Source organism: Corapipo altera, unplaced genomic scaffold (genome assembly GCF_003945725.1).
Source record: "Corapipo altera isolate COAL_440 unplaced genomic scaffold, ASM394572v1 75, whole genome shotgun sequence".
Classification (NCBI taxonomy): Eukaryota; Metazoa; Chordata; class Aves; order Passeriformes; family Pipridae; genus Corapipo; species Corapipo altera.
The window spans coordinates 11712253-11740165 of record NW_020884887.1 but is presented as its reverse complement, the minus strand read 5'-3'; the positions used below and the strand labels follow the sequence as shown (position 1 = coordinate 11740165).

Genomic DNA, 27913 nt, shown 5'->3' with positions numbered 1-27913 from the left:
AACACAGGAAGAATCAAGAAAAAGAAAACATTGCTACAGCAAATAAGACAGACTGCTCAAATCTTTTAGGTATACATATTTATTTGTCATTTTACAGTGGCTTTAGTACTGTTTTACGATAAGATTTTTAGAAAGAAAAAAAACAACAAAAAAAGCTTCAGAACAAGGCTTTAACTAGAACTACAGAACTAGTTATTGACAGTTTTCCTTATGAAATTCTAATTTCCTAAAGAGTATCAGTCCAAAAAACCAAGGAAGCATGACTGCTGTCCATAAAAAAAAAAAAAAAAGAAGGCAAAAAAGTTTCTAGTCATCCTAAAAACAAAGTCCAGCATCAGACAGAATAGCCACTGCATTGAGAGGAACATGTTCCTATTGCACAAGCATCGAGAATGAGATATGACAATCAAAGCCTAATTTCATAGGCAGAAGAGGCCACATGTATCTATAGAATTAGACTTCAAAGCACATTTTTCTTCTGAAATTACATACCATACTGCAACTAATATTAAGGCCATAAAATCAGAACACTGTAACAGGGGATAGGGCTTGATGCTACTTTTTGTGACATTTGGTAAACAGAAGGTGGGAAAGAGGACCAAAACAACAACAGATTCCGAGGGGAGTTAAACTTGAAGGCATTACAAAAGAAATTCTCAAACAACTAAGTTTTGAAGGGGGTTTGTTTTAATTTATTGGATAAAAGTGGATTTGATAATAAATCACTCAATGAGCCTACTATACTCTTTAATAGCACGTGTTCTGGCGTACACTAAAGAATATATTCTCTAGAATTAACATTTTAATTTGTACAAAAACAGTTAATGATTTCTACTTGTTATTCCCTCTTTAAAATAGATGAAGATTTGTATAATCTTTATAAATTATCTTAACAACCAGATAAGGCTTCACTGCACTGAGTTAACTGCACACAGGTATCTCTGGTTTGCTCTTAATTAGGCATCTTGATCACACTAAACTGCTAAAACCACCTGGGGAACCACAACATGTGATTTAAAGAAAAGGATAGTTTGGTATTGCTGTCTGTTCTAATTGTGTTCATTTTATTAGTGTATAAAACACCTGAAAGCTCCAAAGAAGCAGTAGCTACCATGGAAGATAAAACACTTTACTTCAGGAAAATCTGGGAATCTGATGAAGCTGAAAATGCACATTAGTCATTTTATAAAGTTTGGCTTGCCACCAGTTAAGAAAATATAGGTATCAAAAACAGACAAATACACTGCTAACCATCTGTTACATTTTCTTTTAAAAAATTAGCACCAATTTAAGCATCTGAATTCATAGAAAAGCTCGTGACACAACTTGGGTTTTTTCAAAAAAAGTTTTTCCCCATCAGAAGACAAGACAACAGCAAATGCTCTCGGGCACTGAGGAGCTCTGTGATCAGTAACAAACACCAAATTCTCTTCATGCCTGATTCCTTTCTCCTCTGCTTTTGTTATCCCAGGGAGCTACGGAGAGATGAGCTACAGACCCAGCCTGGGAAACAAAGAGGCTTAAGGACACCCCAGAAAATATCAGGGCTTGGGATGAGTATTTTAGAGCAGGGACAGTGTCTTCCTGTGGTGCTCACAGAGCATCTGCTGCCGTGGAGTCCCACAGAGCAGATGCTCTGGCCTTACCACAGCACATACAACTACTTCATGATGCATAGGCAAAAGTTCAGAAACAGGTTTTTTTGTTTATAAAAAGAATCCTAGTGCTCACAGCCAGCTGACCCTGCTATAGGAACAGACATTGCTGTGTCTTTGTTGTGTCTCTATCAAATAGATGGCCAGGTATTCACACTGCTGATCAAGTCACCCAGTTGCAGGATATTTCTCAATCCATCTCTTACCATGTGCTAAATTTCAGCCCATAAAAAAAAAAAAAAAAAAGTCTGATTTCAAATCTCTGAAAACAGGCTTAAAGAAATACACTGATCAAATGGATCAGAATAGCAAAGATGGCAACCAAAATTTAAGCACATTAAACATGTTATGTCATTCCTTTTTACATGATATACTGGTTGTGTTTAGAAGAATCCTAAAGTGCTTCAAACCCAGCAATTTATAAAGTTGATTTCTTTTTGTGCAAAACTGCAAGCACCTTTTCAAAAAATAAGCAGCAGCATCAAGGAATAAACTTAAATAGTTAAATGTATTTTCTCCATTTTGTTTTGAATTCTTGGACCAAAATGATTTGCTATGTTTTCAACAACAAATTGCAAAAGATTGCATTTTATTAGTTTAATTTTAGGCTGGACTTGTTATACATGTACTGTTTGAAATAGCGGACCCAGGTAAATTTATATCCACAGAGCAACACTGTGGGATTGAAATCCAACAACTGAAAGTTTAGCTACAAAAATAGTTATTTTATAGAACACAAACAGAAACAATGGTTATCTCTCCACTTTCCTCCAAAACTAACATGAGAAAAGATGGTTTACTTAAAACATTAGTTTAGCTCCAGACATTTTTAGCATGCAGAGTGGGCAAAAAACAAACCTCATTTGATAAGTTGTGTAATAAGCTTTGAGAACATCACTGTCACTCATGTAATAGACAAACTAAAAAATGTAAAATAACGAGACAGAATACACTTTTTCTGTCATATTTCGACATGTTAAAAAAATAGTCAAAAAAAATAATCAAAGACACTCTGGAAAAGCAAAGAAATCATTCGATTCATCCGTAGAAACTCAAGTCCAAATTCTGCATCTGGGTGCAGGTGGCCCTGGATCAAAACCAGTTTTGAGCAGGAATTACACCCTACGAAAGAATTTGGTTCCCAGTATATGGCATCACTAGGTTTAGCATCAAGCCCTGCTAGAATCCATGTGACATGTGTAGAATATACAGACAAGGGCTGTTCAGCAGTTCCCCCCCACGCTGGATCGCTGCAGGACTGACCCCGCACTCCCCGACAGCATCACGGTCACAAACATTTGTCTGCACTTCAACCCCACACCCAGCTGGAGGGTGGCCCTTCTGACAACACAAGGGTCACCCACCCAGCTCTTGGAGACTCTGTATGTCAGCTGTATTTAAATGTCTAAATCCTACTTCGTCCATAAAATTATAATTTTAAGGAAACCGATTTAGCATTTAAGGTCCTTCCTTTAAGAAAGAAAAATTAAACGTATGGAATCACTTTTTGTTTTTCTTTTAATCGATTTTGAATAAACATGTATGCTCTGTTAGGATGTAAAAAAAGTCAAGAGCCCTCTGGTTCCTAACAGCTTGGGAAACACCCCAACCAACCAGTTAATTTCTAGCTAAGGTTGAGTTTTTCATTATTTTGACAAGAAAACACAAACTCTTACTGGAAACATTACAAAACCTCAAAGGCTGTTTGCAAACAGTAGTTTCCAGCCCTTAGACTAGTTCAGTTTGTATTATCCATGCAGACAAAGCCTTAATTTTGACATTCATTTCTTGTCTTTTTCAATAAAAACCAACACTTGTCATATCACTGTATTTCCTCAAAGCACACTTACAGGCTGCTTACCCAGATTGTAAAACACCAAGCTTCCCTTTCTAAGGGTTTTTTTTTTGAGGAAAAATGATATGAGCACAGATGAAATGAACTGTTTAAAACATACTCCATTTCTGCAATGCCATTCAGCTACTCAGTGTTCATATATTTGACATGTTTCTGGTAAAATATCTGATTGACAGCCATAGATCCCTCTCATTTTCAGGTGAGCAGTTAAGATTACAGATTGTATCTATGTTGACCACCACTTATTTTAGTCATATTCCTTAAATTGTGTACTGCAGTAGTGTTAACACTATACAAAGCCTCTCAAAGGAAAGTAACATTCATGTTTACAAAACTGAGCAGTTTCCTTAATATATATGTATACACACACATTCTTAATCTTTAAATACATATAAATATTTATAAATGCCAAAGTGCAAAAAAATGGTCAATTGCATCACTTTACACACATGATTTTTTAGTATTAGGAACACAAGTGATTGTATTGCACACCAAACTCTCTAAATTTATAAACCCCTGCCAAGTTACACTGCATTTTGCTTTCCATCAGTGAGGATTCTCATGGCACTGACAACCATTTCACAAGTGTGGCACTGGATTTCCTCTGCAGCCAGGAGCACAGAGACACGTAGAGAAGCTGCATGCAGGGCATTTAGAGCCTACACATGCACCCTGGAGTAGCCTGGGAAGTGCAGCATGCACCTACTCTGCACGGGTTTGTGTGAGTATCACCTGCAGATTTGCCCTCTGGAGCTCGATGTGCATTTGCAACTGGGTTTTGAATTAACCTGGAATCAAAATCCACAATATTCACAGACATTTCATGCATGTTTCAAAGGCATTCTGTGACATTCTAAAACTTCAATGTACGCCACAGCAAGAAGACATTAAAAAAATAAGGTATGAGACAGCATTTCCTGCAAGATTTACAAATAAACTCAGTTAATCTCAGGGCTGGTTTGTTTTTTTTTTTTGTTCTAAGAGTACATACCCAAGCTAACAGTATGTACTAGGAGAAGGTCAGATACCAGTTTAAATCATGGAGATAGTACAGTTGTGTTAAAAGCATTAAAAGACAATTTGAATCACAGAATAATTTAGGTTGGAAGAGACCTGGAGGTCATCTGGTCCAACCCCCTGTTGTTCTGAGCAGCCCAAGTCCAAAAGGAAAAACTAAAATACCCAAACAAATATCCAAACACAAGAAGAAAAAGAAATAAATCTTTGTGAAGTCTTCTAAAGCTCCAAGTGTCAAAATGAACACAGCACAGTACAACTTCACTTGAACAATCTGTAAGTCTTGAAAACTGAAATCCAATAGATGACTTCCATAATGAATCACTCATGTTCATTGTGAACAGGTGTCTTCAGTAATTTTAACTCACACAAATAACAGGGACCAAAAAAAAAAAAAAAAAAGATGCAAAAGAACACAACTTGTACTGTTCTGCTATATGGTAAATAGGTATTTTTAAATGTTTTTCCAGTGACAAAAATGCACTAAAAATACTTCACATATACTGTCAGTATCCAGAGATAAAATTAAGTTATCCGTAGGTTTAAAACCAAACAATAAGAAAAAATCCAAGCCCCAATATCCTACCATTCAATTAAATAGAATTTTAAAAATTAGAGATTCCAGATGGCAAGTCTGAAGTTAATATTAACTACTTTCTTAAGTTTTATTTCTTTTAACCTTCTGGGGCAGTAAAACCTTAATCTTTTTGCTACAGCAAATTAAGCTATTAAAAAGGGGTACAATTTTAATATAAAAGCAGCATTTGCATAAGGAGAAAGTGCTGCTTTCCTAATCATAAGGTCAGGAACAATGCATAACTTTCTTTTACAAGAGAAATATGTCAGTAATGCAGTGGCTGTCTGGGCCAGTATATTTTACAAGTTCTATTTATATATTCAAGTCAAGAGTATCTGGATTGATTGCTAAATATAGTGCCTTTAAGAAAGTGGTGTTTTACCTCATCCTGTACATCTCTTATTACTCTTACACTTCTATAGTTTAGTCACACACATGCACACACAAGCCCCTTTAGCAAAATGTCACACCTGGGCACTCCAAAGTGAACGTGCACAAACTCACAAGGGTGTGTCATAAAGCAAATTCAAGCCCTACTCTACTGCAAACACATTTACTAATTCAACAGATTGTGCAATGTAACAGGCAAAGTTTCTGTTATCTGATTCTGAAAACTGTATTGATAAGTCTGAATTGAAACAGCAAACAACCTCCTCCTCTTCTCTGACACTGTATTTAGAAAACATGTATTAAATATGATTTCCTTCCCCAGTACAAATAGAGAGGTTTCCCTAAGGCGAGAACAGAGCTGAGCTCTCTTAACTAAATACTTAATTTACAAGTGACTCAAAACTACGGTATTTTTATTTCTTTTAATTACTTGATAGATAGAGTGGACCCATTAAAAAAATGGAAAATATTTATGCAGCTTTTTCAGGCTGCAAGTCTCTCCAATTCATCTCTCCTTTTATCAGAGTTTGCAGTGAATGAAGAGCATCACAGATATTATTTCCTTCTCTGTTTATGCTTTTAAAGGACCAGTATCACAAGCTAGAAAATACAGAATATTTTAGCACACTCTCCTCTTCCAAACAGGCACTGCTGCACAGAAAACTCACTCATCCTTCCTCCAGATTTATTTAAGCCACTGTATCTTCCATCCACATTAAAAAAACTGAAGAACTTACAAGACACATAAGTGAAACACAAAGTAATGGCTGTATTCTTCAAACTTCACATTTATCTCTTCAACAAGAAGATGGAGCAGTTGGAAAGGGAAGATAGAAAGGGCTCAATAAAAAAAAAAAAAAGTGCTAAGTGGAAGAATGAGTGCCCTTTAAAGGTAGAATTGAGAGTGTTCAACATGGGAGCTCACACTTACATACAACACTCCAGTTAAATAAAGCAAATTGCCACAGTCACACATTAAAACAACCTTTCCTAGAGATTATACATTCAAGAAACCTATTAATGAGCAATGCTGTACTAAAATGTAAACAACCACTGTGTCACAGAAGCCTGCCAGTGGGGACTGAAGACTGATGAAGCCACTGAAGAGGAGTTATTGGCTAAAGGCCTATTGTAACTGCTCACCTGAAATAGGCTGAAACAAAGAAAAGCCTATAATAGTGTCTAAATTCAAATTTTTTTTTCTTTAGACATTGATTTGCTTTCATTCTACAACATTAAGCAGGCAATTTCATAACAACTGAGTAAAAAAAACAGGCATTACTTTAGCAGAACATGCAGAACATGGAGTTTTTCTACTTGGTTCCATTAACTTACAAGCAATTCAGGCCCAATGGAAACAAGAGCTTTTTTTTTTTTTTCCCAAAGTCAGGTCTGCAATCACAGCTGATCATCGACATCCTTCGAGGGGTCCTGTCAAGGCATCGAGGCTGCTGTCTGTGTCTGAGGCCAAGGTTTGCTCTGTTGACATGGATGAAATGTCATTGATAGATGATGACTGGGAAGGACTGGTGTTGCTATTCACTGCTGCATCTGTGCTAAGAAAACCAAACATAATAAAATCTGAGGCAAGATAATATTGCAGACACAAATAAGCACAGTTCTGGGCTCCGAGCAGCTCTTTCCCCACAGAAATCCTTAGGAAATCAAGAAATTAATAAAGAGTGGAAAAGCAAGCACTAAGGGCCCTAGCACTCAAAAGCTGAGGTGACCTTTAAGAGATTTTTATTTTTTCTCCCTTCCTGTGGAAGAAGGGGAACGAAAACTAACAACGTATAGTGTGAAAAGTGACCTGAGTGCCAAGAAATCTAACAGATATAAGTTATTAAAGACAGCACAATATTCTAATCACTGACCTTTGAGAACAGCAGCAAATATCAAGGATTCAATCATTGGCATAAATACTTTGCACTATTAACTGCTCTAAAGGAGCCCTAATGCTGTTTAACCCTGCATGGAAGGGGTTCCTGCAGAACCAACATAAAAGTTACCTGTGCACCAGGTGATATAACACAGTACCCATTATTTCATGTGAGGGCTGAGCCCTTTGGGGAGAAGGCAGCTCAGGCAACAGGACACACAACACTACTCAAGTTTTCCTACGAGTTCACAACAATTAAAAGCTAGAGCACATAGGTCTCCAAAGGCAAACCAGTCTCAAGAGTCCTAAACAACAAAATTTTGCCTACCTGGATTATTAAGCAGGATTTCTTAATTTCCCAGTGCCACAGGTCAGCACTGTGTGTGACAGTTACAGGAGAACTACTGAAACAATGACTAACCTGAGGGCTGATCTTTTACCACACCATTCTTGCTCCTTTCTTCCCAATCCATAACTTCTTTGTATATTAATTCTTATGAGAAGGGCGGGAGGGAAAGAGAGAAGAGACAGAAAAAATCACTGTAAGAACACAAAGGATTTGTATATAATTCACATATGTATCAAGGTAAAAGGAAATGGTTAAGGGTCTGCCTGTAGAGATATTTATTTTCCCTCTTTATTTTTAAAGGCCTACAGCAATTTTAAGAAAATTCTACAGGTTTGGATTTAAAAATCTGATTTTATTTAAAACCCCTATTGATATTTTACTTTGATAAGAAAGCCATACACAAACATCTCTATTCTTGAAGAACAATCTCTGTGGATGTATTGAGGAAAGCCTGGAGATTTTGAAGTAGGGTAAACAGTTAAAATACTCCACTAAACCCCTGGTTTACTAATCAAGGATAACTCAGGTTACAGGCACCTAAACAACAACAATAAAATCAGAGCTGTAACTTAAATTACAGAAGCTTGTGTATGTACCCATAGTCTTAATGTAACCAAGAGTAACAATATCTAAATAGATTAAGACCTTTATAATTCTGGGTAACAATGTTTACAAATGCATTCAATTAGATTTAGCTGATCCATTTAATTTTCTACCTTGCAGTAATCAAAGATAATTTGAAGTGTGCCTACCTGTGCTGGCCCTAAGGATAATATATGTCTATATAAGCCAGAATCAATATCTGAAATCTATAAAGCTGTTTTACAAAAGCAAGCAGCTTTCAAAGTAGTCATCAAGGATGTCTATAACCCTTGGTCTTGTGATGGCAGATGTTTAAAATTTGAATTGCCTCACCATTTAATGTTTTTGACTAAAACTATAAGGTGGAATTGATTTCAATACCACAGTGCTGTCTTTTCTTTTGTTTAAGTCAACAGTTTAACCTAGTTGGTCAATAAACGAGCAATCAGAGGAAAAACAAACCCACACCAAAGAACTCTTCTGCTATTTAAGACTTATAGAACAAATGAACTAGTAAATATTGACAAGAGATGTGGCTTAAATAATGCACACTGAGAAGAGGCATGGGGTTTTTTTCAGAGAATTCTCTATCAAGGAAAAAGCTATATAGATTACAAACACTTAAGAATAACAAAAAGGGAAGAAAAAAAAGAAAATGCGGCTTTTTGTTAACCAGACTTAAAATGTTACATGTATAAATGAACATATACACACCTATCTATGTATTTACACCACACAGAACATGTTTCCATTATTGATTTCTTTTCCTGTTGCCACAGGCAGTGCTGCTTATTTGGAACAGTGGGTTCCCCTCAGTTACACAATCCAGCACATGTGTACTGGGGGCCACACATTAATAACACAAGATATTACAATAAATGTAATTTGACATGCTCAGTTCTTACCTTTCCATTCTTCAATTGCATGTTCTCTTTCTTCCAACTGTGCATCATAGATTTGAGGTGGAGGCTACAAAGAAAAGAAAAGTCTATGTTGTGTCTACTGCATCAGGTTAACACACCCAGTCAGAACTAAAAAAATGTAAAAATGACAACTTTTTCAGCATTTTGTTACCTTCACTGTAGGCAGTTTATTCTCTATACCTCAATGACACATTCATTTTACAACTCCAGAATTTGCTTTTAAGTCCTGTCTCCCACTGAAAGGCTGTTAAAAAGCATCAACTAAAATAAACTCATTTTAAGGCTTTGTAGGGCCTTAGAGCAAGTCCCTGTTTCAAACTGCCCTGGATTGCCACCAAAAAGGCACCTCTTTCTGTGAAGTAAATGGAAATACCAACAACCATTTTCAATGTTGATCTGAAGGCTTTATATGTGACTTCTGCTTTCCAGTGAAGGAGTTCAAAGCATGCTCTTGATTAAAATTAAAGGTATTTTTTTCAAGTTATTAAACTGGTATCTTAAAAATTTATTTTAATTGCAAACTTACAGCTTCTGCTTCAGCTGGATCATACCAGACAGTAATATAAGGATGACGTAAGGCTTCATCTACAGAAATTCTCTTGTCTGGATCTACTACAAGCATTTTTGACAATAAATCTCTTGCTTGGCTGGCTAGAAAATAAAGGTGAAAAGAACACACATGTAAAAGAGCTGTAGAGTTTAATGTCTGGCACAGGAAATAAATACTGGGAACACAGGACATGCACAGTAACAGATTTCCCTTCTGGTCTAGAGAATATAATAAGGTGGGCTGGGTTTTTTTTTCATTTTCTCAGTAATTATCTGAAGTCAAATTAAAGCCAACATGAGCTGTATGCACACAGCAGTTAGAGAAAGATAATCAGCAATAACCTCCATAACAAGTGTTGCTTTAGGAGAACATGAAGTGACAGACATTATTCAATGAATTAAAATTAAGGGAATTAAACAGAATCCTGGGGATGGGGATATAGTCTGTATTGAGTAACTGCTATTAAGATTCCAGAACTTGTCATAAATGAAAGAAACACAAAGGTATGCAGCTTGTAATGTTGACACCTACTGCAATAAACATTTTATATTAGGTTTTTAACTTAGGTGTAAATAACATCCTGAAAAAAAAAAAAGAGAGAAAAAACTCGCCTTACTTTTTAACTTGTCACGATCAGATTCTGATGGAAATATCCAGTCTGGGAAGAGCTCTTCAAATTTAATACCAGGATATTTTGGCCTGTTTTCTACATAATTCCTCACTGTAGGCTGCAGTTTCTTCATGAATTCTGCTGATGGTGTTCCTAACTGTTCAATAACTTTATTCCATTGATCAATATCTGCACCAGATCTTTAGGAAAATCAGCTGAAGGATTTGAAGTCTGCACTATACAAAAATAGCACTTACAAAATCTGAAAAGTTAGTGAAAACTTGAACAAAGGACATAAATGTGAACTTCATTCTAGCACTGGCAGTATCCTGAGCTGCCATGCAAAAAGTTACACTGACAAAAAAAAAGATTCAGATTTTAATCTGAAGGACAGGCTGGAGGTGCTGCACAATATATTATGCTTAGCTGTCTCCTCCTAATTATTATCTATTGGCTAGTATTGAAAGCAATACTTTTTTGGAGTCCAAAAGAAGCTTTATTTGGCAATTGTATCCACAGCAAAACAACTCTAAGGACAAAAAAGTAAGGCTGCTGTGTAATCTTCTGAAGTGCCATGTGAAGGTAGGGAAAAATACACAAAAACCCCTAAAGCACAAATAGATCCCATCCAAAGAAAGGAATTTTCTGCCTGTCTCCTAAGGAAATTAAGCTTTGGGTTGTAGCATTTGGTGGCAGGGCTGATTGGATGGTTGGGTGGGGTTTTTTGTGGTTGGTTGGGGGTTTTTTTGTTTGTTGTTTTTGTGGGTTTTTTCAACATCAGAAAAGGTTCAGAGGAGTTCTGAACAGCAAATCCAGATTCCTGTAGGTTTTTAGCAGGTTGGGTTTTTTTTGAAGTGTATCAACCATGGTAATACTCACAGATTACTCTGTTCTTAAATCCAAAATTTAAATATCTCAGAGGAATAGCATTTACAAATCACAAGTTGAAATTGTGCCTCATGTTTCTTCAGGGCTGTCCCTTCTCCCTCCTTCAAGTGAAGCAATTTCCCCCAGACAACAACACCAGAGCCTGCTCTGAACTTGGGGTAACAAAGCTCTTTTATCACACCAAGAAGACACTGCATTAATATTCCTGATATTTAAGTCTACTCTGATTTATACTTTAGAGTTTCTCCTCATAAAAAGAATGTGCAATTCCAGCTGAGCCTATTCACTGACCTCACAAACATTTATAGCTAAATTCATAATCTAGCACTTCAACCTATCTATTCTCATAGACAGATTATGCAACAAAACAACAAGTATGCTGTACTTTGAATTAAGATGTATTTAAAAAACACTGAGGTGCTTTTATTGTAATTAGTGTGCCAAAAATATAATTAGGAATATATGTATTGTCATTGTTTAATGCTAAGACTTTGGATTTAGACTTCTGATACAAAGATTGAAAATTTTACTTATTGAATGCATTCCAATGGAAAAGTTGTTATTAAAATCAAAATTAAGAAGTGAATATTGTTAACTCTCATGCTAAAACAAAGCACAGACAAAGAATATTGACATATATAAGGAAATTTTGTTCCTGGCCAAGAAACTGATTTTTGTGAGATCTCCACCAATCCAGATTCAAGAAGATGTTTTTCTTTTGAGTAACAGCAGCCTGGTTAATCAGGTAATCAAATTAGAGTCCAGTCTATTGAGGTCTCAGAGCACTGGGGGGAGGGCAGAAAACTTAATGACCTATTCAATTTAGAGGTAAAAACTGGCAAAAAACAGTATTTCAGCTGGACTGTTTCAAAGTGCTTTACAGATGGTGAAAGTCAAAAAAAAATTCTTAATATAGGATGGACTTGAAATAAGACAAACCTCTTATCAGAAACCCATGAGGGATTTCAGGCTAAAGCAGCCAGAGCAAGCCCTGAATGACAAAATCACCCTTCCCATTCCAGTGACTTCAGAGTCAAAAGTAACCAGCAGTTTAAGCCATGCCAAGTATATTTGTCTATTTCTGGGGGACTCTGGAAGAAAAGAAGTTGAAAACAGAGTCTTTCTTACAATCACAGTAAAGCATGACTTCTCCCAAGACAGCCTGAACACTCCTAATGCTTTTTTCATCAGTCAGGTAATTAGTTTCCTTCACCACGTGGGCAGCAAGAGCATTAAACACACTCTGGTGCTGCCACATTTTTCCATTATTTCACCTTAGGTATCTTGCCTGGTTTTCCTGCATTTCTCCTTTCCAGTCTCTCAGGCCTCCACAGCTCCAGTCAGGAGCAGGTTCTGTGCCTCCATCACCCTGGCAACGCAGAGCATTTCATTCCACCCAGAGCACTGCTGCAAGTATCCCAGAAATCCCCAGCTGCCATCTGGGAAAAGACAAATTACTGAGTCTAAGGGTAAGTTTTCCTGAAGATAGTCAAGGGCATAGCACTGGAAAATTGTGCTGAATTTGGCTCCATCCTCTATATCTCCAAAGACTGACACATTTTAAAATTTAACTTGAAAACAAACAAACAAAACCTCAAAAAGCTTCAACAACACAAAGAGTTGTCAGTATTTCACATTAAAGAAAGCTGAAACTCTTACAAGAAGCAAAAATCCCTGTAAACACAGCTATGCACTTCCATACTAGGGGAAAAGATCCCTTGAAACACAGATTGGTGGAGCTTCAGTGACCCCGAGGGAATCAAAAATGGTAACTTGTTCAAAAATAATGCACAAAATTTCCTTAATTTATTCATGAATAAATTGAAATAGCCCATGCTAATAACATGCAGGTGAAAGACACATAACATACATGAAGAATTGTGTTAGGTTGGTCTGAAGGCTTCAAAAGGTAAAATAATAAGTATAGAAAGGAAGAAAGGTAGGAAAAAAAAAAAGGACTTATTTAACAATTAATCATTGGTACTACTCAATAATGCATGATCAACTGCTGGAGATTAGTGTCATGAAATTTAGCATCACAATTGGAAGTCCTCCTCTATAAGATATGTAGGTACCTGTGAACAGGTTCTTGATATTTTTAGTGGTGGACTCAACTGCTTCTTGCTGATGAACAAAAATATTATACTTCCTTCAAAAACTTGGAGCACAAGGAGCTACATGAGACCCACAGCCACAACTGACAATTGTGGTTTGATTTTGTTGGCTGGATTCTATTTATTGACTGATCAATTTTGACTGTTTGGTCCTACAACATTAGTATTTTATAAGAGATTACCTATAAAGGACAAAATCGATTTTCCTTCAGTTTTTATAACTGGAACTTGATAACGAGTCAAATGTTTTTTGTTTCTAGGGAAATATTTTAAAACATTATCTTGTAGAAAAAATAAGCCCAAAATCAAATTTTCGTAAAATGAAACAAAAAACCTCCAGAAAGAAAGCTTTTCTTTTTGTATTAAATAATAGGAATAAAAAAAGATCTCATGCAGTGTGCTTGCCATTGGTACACCTTTGCCCAGCAAGCACTAATAAAGAGGGAAAAAAATCTGATTGAAACTCAAAAAATTGTGCAATAAACAAAATTAGTCTACTATTTGAACAAATAGTAAGCAAAATCCATGCACAGTAAAAAGTAACTTTGTAGGCTTTTGCTTATAACACTTATCTACAATGAACAAGAGCAAAAAAAGCAGTAAGTATATTTTCTGTTTTTTAAACCTAACTGTACCCTTTTTTAAACTACAAAAGCCAAAGCTTTTAACATATATTCCATGGATTCAACTACTGCAAGTTACATTAAATATAGTCTACTAAGAAAATAAAATGGAAAGCTCAATAATTTGGTTAATGACACTAATTTCAAATAGTACAGCGGATCTATTACAACATGTTATTGAAAATACTGTTTATGCTTTTATACTTATACAGATCAAAATAATTGTGTCTCTGTTGGAAGTGGAATGGGATTCAGGGATGACTAGGGAAGGATACGATCAGTGCCTTGGAATATCACACAACCTTTCACCAATTCTCCCATGATGCACCCAACTGACCAGATATCAACTGAAAATAAAAGTGAAATGATCAAATTATGAAGTATCATGAACAAAAGCGAGGAAAACAAACAAAACCATCTATGCATCTACAATAAAACACAACAATGTGGAAAACCAAACTGCTCACGTGAATTTTCAATCATATCAACACCAACTGACTGTTCCTAAATTTTGTTATGAGCGTTTTGTAAAATGTAATCAGTGTTTCCACCTGTGAAACGACTGTGAAGAAGGATACAATCTCTTCCTGGGAACAGGACTTTATGGAGCACCATTTCTGCCATAATGCACCCAACAGACCAGATATCCACTAGCACATGTTAGGTGCAACAGGGACAAAAGATTAAAGAGATTTTTTTTAAAACACCACAATTACTTATTTGTAAGCTCACCCTTTATTCCTACAGTCCTGCAGACAATTTATTTCTGTCCCAACCAGAACAGCCTTTACTAAAGTTCTGATCCACATCAGCACTTCCTGTATGACAAGCTGCCTTGTGCATTAATTAAAGTGTTTTTTTCCATTACCAAGGGCCCAATCAAGGTCCCTTGTTTTACATGGCCAAAATTACATGTATACAAACCCCATGGTATCCCCAAGCCCTTGTGAGAAAGCAAAAAGATTCACTAACATGCAAGTCCACCACCAGTAAAAATCAGCAGGTAAAACCCCCAATAAAGCAAAAATGCAAAAATTTCCCTGACAACAATTTTGTTGGCTCAGTATTCAATATATTATAGCTGTGTTGGGTTTAATAACACAACACACAGGCTGTTTGAGTGCTATGCAAACTTAAGAGAATATAAGACATGTTTTATGAAGGGATCTGCAGCAGATTTTAATAATCAAAGAGGTAAAGGGGGACACTGTCAAATGTAAATGCATCAGAAGAAAATCATATTGATTAAAGGGTTTATTATTTATATAATGATGGTTTTGGGGGGGAGGTTTAAGATCAGTCAGAATCAAGTGTCTCAAGAGGTCTTTGGAGAATAAAAAAATGGCAAAAAGATAATAAGTGAACACATGAAAAGCTATAAACAATAGCAGGGGAGAGGGAGCAGCATCTGTTAAATGCAGAAAGGCACACAGAACAGCAAACTGTTATAGTCCCCAAAATTATTACAGTGTAATTTTTTTGTTACTTCCAATACCACAATCAGACACGACAGGGGAAACCAGCCCTCCCTCCTCCTTTCAAAGTTATGTTCCAAGAGAGACATGCTTTAGACAGAAGATTTAAAGCATTCCTCCAGCAACTTACCATTCTCCTTATATCCCATTCCAAGGATAACCTCTGGTGCTCTGTAATACCGTGTTACTACATATGGAGTCATCATAAAGTTAGTACATGCTGTTCTTGCCAGTCCAAAATCAAGGATTTTTAGGGTACAATCTGATTTTACTACTATGTTGCTGGGTTTCAAATCCTAACAAGAAATTACTCCAGTTAAGGAAGGATTAACATTCAGAGTAATACACACACACACACCCTCCACAGTCAATATAAGCCAAAAATTCACTTTACTAACGACTGCATTTTCCTGCTCTGGTGTATCTGCTTCTTTATACAACCCCTTCCCTTCCTCCCTGTTTCACAACTGTGTTCACAAAGAGTATTGTTAATGATCTACTACTACCTACTCTGTGGATGATACCAGCTGAGTGGAGATGCTTGATACCACAAAGCATTTGGTAAAGTAGATAGGACATTCTTTCATGATCCAATTCCATATGAATAACCTGGCACAAATTTGCATCCATCAGCTCCATAACCAAATATCTAAAGCACAAGAAAAGAAAGCATTAAGGAAACTCAAGTCTTCTCATATGAGGTTTAAGCTTAGCATAAGAGATGTTTAATAAAGTTCACTACTTTGCTAACATAGGTGTCAAAAAGGTTAATGATCAAAAAAGTCCATGCATGACCAGTTACAAAATTAAATTATCTATTCAAATAGTCTACTGAAAAATTAAGTGTTGAATAGTCCATCACAAGACAGTAAAATTCCACTAGTTTTACAAACAGTAACACAAAGAATAATTATGACTTCATGCAGCATGAAAAGCTACGACTGACTGAAGTTGATGCAGAGATTGCAGATATTGCAATGTAAATGCTCCCTTTCACTGTATTTTAATCTAAAACATTAATAAGAAAATTGGGATAAGCACAGTAAAAACTAAGAATCATCGAATAATTTTCAAGTTAAAGTATCATCTGCTCACCCACCTGAGACACACACTCCCTCATTTACTCAGGAAGCCCATTCACACAAACCATAACAGCATATTCCCTGGAACCTACAGGAATATCCCACCAATCAAATGGCCAGGAATCCTTCCTAGACCAATTGACACAGCTTGAATAAAAAAGAAATATATTCAGTTCTTAATTGAGGCCAATAATACTGTTGTGCTGATGTGATTGGTACAGCAAAAAAAATGCTCTCAGGTTATCCAGACCAAGTAATTATCCTGAGGTGATCCCTGTACCTGAAGGACCATGCAAACAAACCAGATACAAGCAGCAAAGTATGGCAGACAGATGAATAAAAGGTAAATATCCTTTTTTTTATTTCCCACTTCAGCTTTTAGCTACCCTTGATTTTCAAGGCATGAAGTCTGTAGGATACTGGAAATACACCTCCAGTGCTTAGGCCAGTATTTATCAGAGAAAATTAAATCTAGTACTTACACATCCTGAAATTCTTCTAGTGACTTCTGTGGTGTAAACACATTCAATAAACTAATTATCTATAAAATAAAAACAAACATTAGAAGAAATCTCTGCTTTAATTCACATAAAACTCCACTATTACAGAAGTTACTATCCAAAAATCAAGTGCACACTGTTACTGTATACAATTTGAACGTTACTTGGCTGCAGTTAATTCACATATGCTGAAAAACTGCCAATTCAGAAACAGTTCCAAACTGCAGCATGTGTGCCAAAGAAGCCAAGACAGAAAAAAGTCATCCTTTTTTTTTTTTAAAGTTATAAGACATTTTCTATTTCCCTCCCCAGTGCCATTTTTTTCCCCCATAAATAATAATCTCTTATTTTAATCACATGTTGTGCAAGGAATTTTAGCCAAGGCTGTCCAACACCACGTGCACAGAGGTGCCCCACGCCATCCCATTAAACTTAGATTATGATGTACTATTTCCAGAACTGCTAAAATTACTGTACTGCCCTCCTTAAAAACCACCTTGCTTTCATTCTGCTACATCTGGGCTTCACCAAAAGCTTACTTAAAAATCAACCCTGAAAGGCTAATTATTCCAGAAAGTTTGAGACCTGACTGCACTGCTTCAATGATCAGCAATGTTTCTAGTCCATGTTAGTAGCAGAACATAGCAGTCACATAAATTTATATTCTTGCACTTGAAAACTGAATTATTGACATCACGGCTTATTTTAGAAGGTTCACAGACTTTAAAATTCACAAGTGTTGGCCATAGTATTTCCCTTTTGTTTATCAATAAATTGTTAGACAGGGCTGCACCTCTGCAAACCCCATCAGTTAAACACTGTATTTAATAAAAATCTTGCCTAAGCTCAGAAGATTTAACTACAATGCAGTTACAAGGGTCAAATCTCCAAACCATCCCACTGCTAAATAAGCTTTGCTGCAGTAAAACTTAAAAAGGGATATGGAATAGAGCAAGGCCAGCTCTGTAAAGCTGACACTGATGGCAACCTATACCAACACCAGAGCAAAACCCTCCTCCCCCTGGCACTGCACAGCCCGAACAGCTCACCCAAAAACTTAACCACACATCGTAGAGAACAGCAAATCTCTGCGGTCCTTCACTATTTTACCATTACTTTGGTTACTAACAACAAGTGAGAGAGCAAACCCAGAGCTTTTCTGACAAGTGACAGTAACTGAGGGAGAGAAATACAAAGGCCAACTTACATTTTTGTGATTGACGCATTTTAAAAGAACGAGCTCTCTGTAGGCCCTTTTGGCGTGGGTTTGGTTCTGAAAAGGACGACTCAGCTTCTTCACAGCAACATTGATTCCAAGGACTGTATCAAAGGCAGCACTGGAAGTGTTCAAAGACAAACAAGTTGAAGTCTGTTTGAGGGAAAGGAGGGGGCAAAAGGGAGGCAGGAGTGAGGAAAGAAATCAAGAGGCGAGACAAAGCATACCCACTAACCTGCTTGTACTAACTTCATCTAATTCTAATTCAGAAAACAAACATCCTTTAAAAACTACACAGCTTTTAAAAACTACACAGCCTTTAATAAATACAAATAGGTCAAACAGAAGGTGCTGACATTCATCAGAAGTCTTCCTGCTCTCCTTTCTGTCTTTAGACTGAATCTGCTGACTCAAGACTCACATTCAAAATTGCAAGATCTAAAAATATTTTAGGCTTATTTGAAATCAAGAAGCATTTCAATTGCCTAGTCTGTATATTTGGAATATTTTTGGACACTTTTGCTGACTGACAACCATTTAGTATTTGCAGTAGATATTTCTCTTTGCTAAAGGAGAGTCACAACCATGTCTCTACGATCCCTTCTGCAGGCATCAATATTCTCCTTTCTGTGGATAGTTTACAATGATAGAAAATTGTAGTGCCTAGCAGAAAATTACCTTCATCATCTGCTTTTGGAGGGGAAAAAAAAAATCCATTGAAGAAATATGGAAAACTTGGACTGAAGGGAGCAATACGAGGGTTTAAAATTGAACATTACCATAAATTTTATCCTATTTTTCAGTTTTGATTGTCCCTTCCCTCTGCAGTTTGAGGTCAAAGTGTAAACTTGCTCTAATAGTTATAAGAATCTAAGGCTAAATAATCTGTATAAGGAGAACAAGACGAAAGTAGGAATATTTTTCATTTTTTACACATAGACTATTTGGCAAAATATACATGAATTCACAGCACATGCTACTCAGGAGTTCCAGTCTTTAAATAGTTCCAGTTTTAAATAAGGATTCCCACATTGCTCTATTTCCATTTAATGTTACTTTCATAGGGTAGGAAAGAATTCTCAATCACATATTTTCCAAGCACATTTAAGCTCTTTGTGAGCTCCTTTCCTACCTCATCGTGGCACACACAACACCAGAATTAAAAAGGACCATCACACAATAGTGCTCCTACAGAAATTACAGCTCCCCTGCGACAACAACAATACTCAAATTATAGCAAGTTTACCAGCACAAAGTCACTGCTTCCCCTCCCTCCTGGAAAAAGCCCCACCACAAAGCAGAGCTCACACATGAGATATTGTGTTTTCTTGGAGCCATGCCCCAAATTACACGTCCCAAATGTGAACCAATGTGCCACTTGCACCAAAGACCTGCCAGTATTTATTTCAGCTTAGCTCTGTGAAATGCATAAGTCACTATTCAGTGCCAGAATTGCTTTGAGATTTAAAGCCTTTATGTCTGTGCAAAAGAAAACACACAGTGGGAGGAAGGCAACTGGCCAGACAGTTGGAGAAATGATTTTCCTCCCAAGTATGAAAGCATTGATGTTTCAGTATTCCCTTCACCCAAAAGATGTTATATATAAATTAGGGGAGTTATATGTTAATGACTTTGATGTTTAATGACTTTCATATGTTATTGACTATATCTGAGAATTACTATCAGATCAGTAACCAACAGGGTCTGCACAAATTAGGTGGCAATCACAGGCCAGCAGTGGACAGAGGAGCAATTTTAGGGGAAGTGTCCCTCTGTGATCTGACAAATCAGGTGTATGTCAAGCCTCAGTCTGAGCACATATGAAGAACTCCACTGAACCTCTGATTTTGGAGATTAAAAAAAAAGAAGAAAAACCACAGCTGTCTGATACCTGCATAATCCAAGAGGAAGAAATAAAACCACACTGGTAGAGGTAAAAAAAAAAAAAAATTGATAAAAAACTATGTGAGCATTAATTTTTTCCCCTTGGTAAATTAAATAAGACAGAAAATAATCTTTATTGCCACCAGGACCCCACTTCTAAATATCACATCATTTTACATAAATACACCAAAAAAATCATGGGTGTAATTGGTGTTAAATTTCTTTCCCCATCCCTGCTCATTTGAATTCAAGACTTTTTCATCATGGCAACTGTTTAAAACAGCAGATTTGCCAAAGTCTACCCAATTATCACCTTGGCTGCTAACAAAACATCTACAAATTATTTCATTGCTTGATATCAGAGAAGAATCTCAGTGTCTACCCCACCACACAACAGTAATTCCAATGTGATTCCAGTAAACTGTAACTAGGTCTTCAGGGCACTTGTGGTAGTTTTCCAAAAAGTAACAAACTTAACTGTTTCTCCAAGTGCAACTGTAAGTGAAGTTACCAACACAGTCAAAGCTGTGCTATTTATAAGATCGTGGGTTTGCTGCATTGCAGGACAAAAGAAATTTGCTGGGACAGAAAAATCGGATTCACTAGAAAATGTAGGAAATCAAGGACAAGAAAGGAAAAAAAAAAAGCATCAGGAAGTTGAAGACAAAAACTATTTCAAAAGAATGACTGTGTACCTAATTTTTCAGTTTAAAATAGATTACAAGACTTCAAATGGATGAATACTTCAGAACAAAGAAGTGCAGTGAGTTATATGTATGTGTATTTTGTATATAAAATACAAAACATATATCCAATTTTTCTCCTAATCTGTTTTTACAGTGAGCTAGAAATACCCTCTACATAACACTGAGTTACTTTTTCACCTTCCTAGAGCTCTCATTTACCATTTTTCCTAAGCATGTGTTCTCAAAAATACATATTTTCCTACATTTTAATACCAAAGATAAAACTTCACAGAAGCAATAAGAATGGAGTTTCCCATTAACATTTTGGGGGAAAAAAACCCCCAAATTTAGACCTCTCCTAGCTGAAGTGACACACGTGGTGTTAAAAATTTCTCACAGAAGAAATGAAATCCAGACACAAAACTCCAGAAACACTTTTTCTGGTTTTTTTGTTAAACACTGGATGATAAAAAAAAAGCATCACATCACACTAATGACTTGACAAATTTTCCAGCCAAACATGGCAGGATAGCACTCATCTTACACTGAGTTTTCCACATTTTACATTCTAGTATTTTGTTTCTTTCCCTTGTGTACTATAAGAGATTTTAGGAGAAATTAAGATTCTGTATCCTCTTTAACTTGAAGTATTTCACAGGAAGATGAATGTTTTACACCATGTTTCACTCTGCTGCTTCATAAATCAAGTAGTTTCAAAACAAGTCAATAAATCAAATCATTCCTTCTTCCTCCCAAAACATTGACCTTAACACTACCTGAACTTCATTTTGAAGCAGAGTCCTAGCTGAAGTAATTTCGTTTACAAATGCACTGCTTCTAATGAAAAGAGAGAAGTTTACAACCACCCTAAATTCCTGCACGCCCTCTAAAACAAGCATAACTCTGAGAACATTTACAGCTGGAAAATGTCAGCACTACACTAAATCTTACCCAAACACTAATGACCAGGATCTAGGATGCATGTCCCCTCACCACTCAACCCACTGAAGAAGAATGAAATATGGTGTTCTCATTTGGTTTATTTTTCACCTATTAGCAGGGCAATAGGGGTATCTAAATAACCTAAAAATAAAGGCATGTTCTCACCAAAAATGCACTGTTTTCCCACTTATATAACTTATGATGTGTATGAAAAGGGCAGGATGACATGGGCAGGTGCTGCAGAAGGAGTTGTTCACAATACATGAGTCATCACAGTTATTCTGCAGATTTCATAGATGAAGACAAACTGCAGGCTGGATTTAAAGCACGAACAGCCCACCATGTGTTGTGATTAAGTTCAATATCAGAGAGTTCCTGAGTGCATCTGTTTGTTCCCCTGCACTTGGAATTAAAAACCGCATCAATAAACATTCCTGCTGTTACCAAGTAAGTTTTGCCCGACAAAAGCTGGGCTGGAACCATGTTGTGCAGAATGGATTGCTGCAGTCTAAAGAACATTTGAAAGTGTTTACCTTTAGCTGGCCCAGAGGTGTGGTGCCACACAAGAGACTAAGGTTCAGGATCAGCCTAATGGCTCTCACGTCCTGGGCCACTGGAGGCTGGACACAAAGCTGGGCTGACAGGAGGGGCTGGTCAGCCCAAACCCCTCACACAGCATCCCATGGAGTGACAATGCCACTGATCTGCCTCATCCTGCCAGTTAAGGGCAAGGCACTGCACTGATGGCTCCCAGAAATGGACAGGAGTGATCGGGAATAAAAGAGGGGGAAGAAAGGAGGGGCCGTGATGAAGAAATGAGTAAAAGCCAGAGTCTTTCATGGCTGCAATGTCAAACCTTACACTGCAATATCACAGCTGCAAGGGGGTGGGAGAACTAGAAACAGAAACAAAGTGGTTAATGAGAAAGGAATAAATTTGTTGACTGTTTTAATTTACGCAGTTACATTAATTTTCCCTAAAAACAAAACAAAAAAAGAGGTTTGTAAGTGAACTATAGCTAGCAATTGGTTTAGAATTTATTTAATCCATAACCCTGTAGCAAGAGAATTTATCATCACTATTTGCATTCTGGTGCCTCTATGAGGAATGCATTACAATTTTGTTTCAGAAATACAGTTTTTTATATTTAAAGGAAGTATTTATTACTCACCAAACAATGCCCTGTGCCCCTGATCCTATGGGCTTCAATTGCTGGTAACGTTTCAGTACAGTGAATGTTGAATCTGCAACTTGAACACTGTAAAATTGGCTATCACATTTACTGTCAGTCATGGTGTAGTGTCATGTAGTTTCCTCTCTTCAGGGCCTGGTGAAGTTTTCAAGATCTTAAAGGAAAAGAAAAGAAACAGATGTTCAATTTCTCACTAATTTTCAGGCAGACAAGATGGAAAATATATTATACATATTTTAATACATATGAATTTTTCAACAGCACACCATTAAACAAACATTCTTTCAGTTTCTTGTATTACCACTGCTAATGAAAAATACTTGCAGACAAACAGCAATTAGAACCTTCACAGCTTTAAGGAAATCCATGTTCAAACTCCAGTCTATAAACCAAAAAGCTAAGTAAACAACAGTAAAAACAAACAAAAGCACCCAAATCCAACAACTCTCTACTCCTTGAAGGCTACTCCATAACTTAGAATTACTACTATGTGCTAGGACTGTATTAATTTCTGTATTACAAAAAAGAAAATTAAAAATTATGTTTTTTTCAAACACTGAGAATGCAGATGAAAGCAACAGCAGAAATCCATGGAGTCCGTGGACAGAAGGAAACTGGGGTTTAATAAAAACCTTGATTAAAACTGCAAAACAGGTTCTCCAACATCCCTTTCAACCTAGTTCAGTAGGAAATTCCAAGGGGGGTTCTGCCTCCTCAGCTCTGCCAGGCAACCCTTCCCTGATCCAGAGCTATCCCAAAACATTCTCCCTCCCATCTTACACACGCCATAACACCCCCTATGCTGGCACTTTGTGTCCTTATAGTGATACAGAATTACAGTTCTGAGCCACAGTTTGGAGGAGACTTTCCTGCCACAATAGAGAACAAGTTATATCCATCTGTCAGGGATGAATTAGAGGTAAGTAATTACATCAGAGAGCACAGTAATGGACTAAACCTCTTTAGCTCTGAAGTGCTACAGTAACGAGAGCACAGACCGCCAGTTTTCCTGGGCTTCCATCCCTCTTCCAAACCTCACAAGAAAATTACCTCAGTAATTACTGAAGAAGTCTCTAACAAATTCTCCCATTTTTAATTTTGCATTCACTGTGACAGATAGTGTCATTAGAGCCTGGAGTGATTTGCACAGGCAAGAGTTCCTTGAAACAGGAAATGAGAGCAGCTGTGTCCTGTGTGGTCTGGTTCAGCTACAGAAAGAGCAGCTCAGCCCCCTCTTTTGACTGGTCCCACAGAACATTTGTAAGCCAATGCAAAACAGAAAAGCCTCAAGAGCAACCCAGACACCCACCCTAGAAGGGCACAAAGCCACACAAATTAATTTGGGTTGCTTCAAGAATTAGAATTTGGACCTGTCTCTTCCTCGGTGCACGTAGGAGGAAGCAACATCTTTTCCATGTTTTAAGCCAGTAGATGAACTCCAAGGAATCTGCAATAAAACTAGTTGAAGACCTACAAGTCCTAATAAAGACAGAGTTTAAAATCAGACATTCTCAAGAAATGTCTAGAGATCCTTTTACCTTCCAGTTTCTCAAAATCTATGCAGCATTTTAAGAAGCAGATATTCAACTGGGTCATCTCCAGCAGCAATTTGGACAGTCAGTTTACTTGGCATTTTCCCTTAGTAGCTTAAGAAAAAAGCAGAGGAGAAAGGACCAGCAAAGGGAAAATGTGAGCTACCACCTTCCTGCCTCTCTTGCAGTAGTAACAAGGGGAAGGAAGAAGAGAATTACATCCCCTACACAATAATTTTAGGGGCAGTCTGATGCAGTTCCAGCCAGCTCACAGCAACATGAGACCAAAGAGATGCCTTAAGAGGTGCTCCCAGCCTTTCCTAGTGCATCCCAGGAAAAAACCCACTCTTTTTTCCAACCTTTTTTGCTACATCAAAGCTATGGACTCTGAAGTACCAAATTTTTTGACAAACAGTCTCTGAGCAGCCATGGTATTTTCAGTGAATCTTCATTACAGGAAGAAAGGTACAGCTGGAAGGTCAAGATCCTCCCTCTGAAAGGACTTACAGACAAAACCAAAAAAGCACAGATTTTGCATAAGCTGGGTATCAAGTTGCAGGTTATCAGCCTGTTTGTTACACAAGAACTATGCTGTACCTGAGGTCTTCAGGGGTTCATGAAACACTTGTCTATAAGAGATACAAAAAAAATTCAGGAAAATGAAATTACCCTGAACTAGAGAAATTCTCCCTTTTAGGATCCTTGCCTGCATGAAGCCAAGTTTTAAAAATCACTTAGATATCTATTTAGACAAGACCCAAAGAGGGAACGAGGCATCAGAACACACAAGTTTTATGTATTCTGACACCCTTAGCAATTCACCATGCTAAGTACCCCTCCATAATTTTCACTTGGGCTGCAAGTTTCTCGGATGCATTAGGACAAATATTATTTCAGACATACACATTAGTGCAGAAAACCTCCCCCTATTCTCTTATCCACCTTTGCAAATGCACTTCAAATTCAGGTGTGCCTTTTTAAGGACTACCATCCAAGAGTGTTGGGCTCTTTTTTTAATCTTTACAGGAACGTATATCAACAGGTAAGAGTCCAACCACAAATCAAGAGAGATTTACCTCCTACTCCCCTACTCACAGCCCTGGAACAGCCCGTTACAAACCGAAAGTGTAACAAGGCAGCCGCTGAGTAATGCCAAGGGATTACAGCAGTTCAGAGGTTCTCTGTAGCTGTCAGCTCTTGGAAAAGTCGACCTTCCTCTTTAAGCAACCCAAACCACTACCGACCAAGCAAGGATTTTACCACTGCCTCTCACGGCATCACTCAGCTGTTACACACGCTGCAGGCAAACACCGCACGCATCTCAGCGCTCTGCCAAGGCAAGTTGGTGGGAAGAGGGAAAAACTTTAAACGTGCCGTAACCTATTTCGCTGTTTATGTAAGAACCGAGAGAGAGCAGCTTTCCCACGACTTTCTTTAAACTTCCACTGAGGAACTGCTTCGCCTCCAAAGCCCCGGCTCGCCCCGGCCGCACCGAGCGGGACCTGCAGTCCCTGGTCCCGCTCCCTCCACCCTTCCGGCTCCGGGAGCCGCCGGGCACCGGGCACGGAGCGAGAGGGGAGCAGGGGGAGGGCAGGCGGCTCCCGGAGGAGCGCGGGGGGCTCGGGGCAGGAGGGAGGGCCCGGCCCCGCCGCTGCCCCGCGTCCCTCCGGCGCGGCCGGGCCCGGGCAGCGGCCCGCGGGGCGCCCCGACTGTGCTCGCGCCACGGCGGGCGGGGCTCGCGGGTGAAGCTGCGGCCGCCCCAGGGCTCGTCCCGCCCCGGTTCCAGCCCCGCCGCCCCTCACGGCCGCCCCCTCACCTGGGTCGGAGCGGCACCGGCCGCGGCCGCCGCCTCCCGCTGCCCCGGCCACAATGGCCGCACGGCGCTCCGCACGGCGCGCCTGCTGACTGACAGGGACGCGGACCAATCGCGATCCTCCGCCGGCGGAGCTCAGCCAATCGAGCCTCGGGGGCGGGACCTACCACCCGCTATATAAGGGAGGGCGGCGAAGGACCGCAGTGGAGAAGGGTGGGCAGCTCGGCCCCGCCCCCGGCGTGACGTCATCGACAGGCATGACATCACAACACACGTCATTTTGGCATTGTGGTTGTGACGTCACTTCACAGCAGCAGCACCACGACATGGCCGGTTGGTGGCTGGTGGCTCCTCATAGCTGCAGGGAGAGGTCCTTCATGAAGGAAACACCTCCCCTGTATCAAGAACCCCTCCAAGCAGCACAGCACAGTGATGTCACATGTGTTGGTTTTCAACCCCACTCAAAAACCATGACCTTTCCACCCTTCACCATGCCACCCCCCCCTTGACACTAGGACTGCTTGTTTTTTAAAACAGGTGCTGTCTAAAAATAAACTCAATTTGCCACCTCTCCCAGGACTAGTGAGAGCTTCAATTCCCCTGATTTCTATTCTAACTGATGGTTTTAGAAAAACACACTTGTAATTTTTTTAATAAGTCAATTTAATGCATTATATAGACTAGATGACATCAGTATTCCTTGATGGTTTTTTAAAATATTTTTATAGTCTTTTTAATATGAAGAGGATACTAATTCTAGACAGAGAGTAAAAGGAGTCTTTGCATTACTTACCAAAACATGTCAGATACATAGTTACATGTTCTTGGGACCTAGGTCAGACTAGGACTATGCTTTTCCTTATGATCTGAGCTCTTTTATGTGGTTATAAAAAGTACTATACCAGTTTCCAATAAGTAGCTCCTATTACAATCCAGTGTGATACTCTCAAGCTCTTAACCTACACAAGCATTCAAACAACTCCATTAAGAACTCAGCCTGCAGAGGAACAGCGTAAAGAAACTTTTACTGGTCAAGTTTTTAGTTAATAAAATGTAGAAAAATTAAATATTATGCTTTCTGATCATTTGGAAAAAAAAAAGAACACTAAAGAGCAGAGGACTTCATCTGTGTATCTCCCTTATTTATTTGGAGGTTTATAAGAACTTCCCTACTGGAAGTTAGTTCACAGTTAGCACAGTGTGCTTTTGCAAATGTATATATTAATAAATGGAACTTTATCCCTAGCTGGAAGATGTACTGAGTATTCTCTTATGTGCCAGTATAGGGTGTTAGAGTTTCTTTTATATAAATTCTAATATCTGGAGTTTAGATACTATATATTAAATGCAAGTTTATGGCAACTTTTTCTTGGCCAAGGAGGCAACTTTGTGACCATGAGTAGCATATGTAAAAACACAGGCACAGAGTCTCTTTTCACCTGTAGGAAATTTCTTTCCACATTCATCTACCTCAGCAGAAGGTAAAAAGCAAAGGTTTAATCAACAGCTGGTGTGAACAACAGTAGAACCTACAGGGATGACATTGCTGTGTCAGTACACCTCTGGAAAACATCTCAGA

At 38.2% G+C, this 27913-nt stretch overlaps 1 protein-coding gene across 4 annotated transcripts; it reads right to left on the bottom strand.

Annotated features, from left to right (window-relative positions):
- Window positions 1-61: 61 nt before the first annotated feature.
- MAPK9 (mitogen-activated protein kinase 9) lies at window positions 62-26407 on the bottom strand. Of its 4 annotated transcripts, none has more exons than XM_027643288.1 (12): window positions 26338-26407; window positions 22969-23143; window positions 18277-18406; window positions 17052-17110; window positions 15998-16136; window positions 15618-15783; window positions 14591-14662; window positions 10394-10576; window positions 9754-9878; window positions 9210-9273; window positions 7795-7866; window positions 62-7045 (listed from the first exon to the last, which is right to left on the bottom strand). In XM_027643288.1, exons 2-12 carry the CDS (start codon window positions 23088-23090, stop codon window positions 6903-6905), a joined length of 1275 nt encoding a protein of 424 aa, XP_027499089.1. In that variant the 5' UTR covers window positions 23091-23143; window positions 26338-26407; the 3' UTR covers window positions 62-6902. The 4 variants fall into 4 exon arrangements, with proteins under 4 accessions (XP_027499089.1, XP_027499090.1, XP_027499088.1 ...); XM_027643289.1 differs by lacking the exon at window positions 14591-14662 and adding an exon at window positions 14288-14359 and having other exon boundaries at window positions 62-7050; XM_027643287.1 differs by lacking the exon at window positions 14591-14662 and adding an exon at window positions 14288-14359.
- Window positions 26408-27913: the final 1506 nt, after the last annotated feature.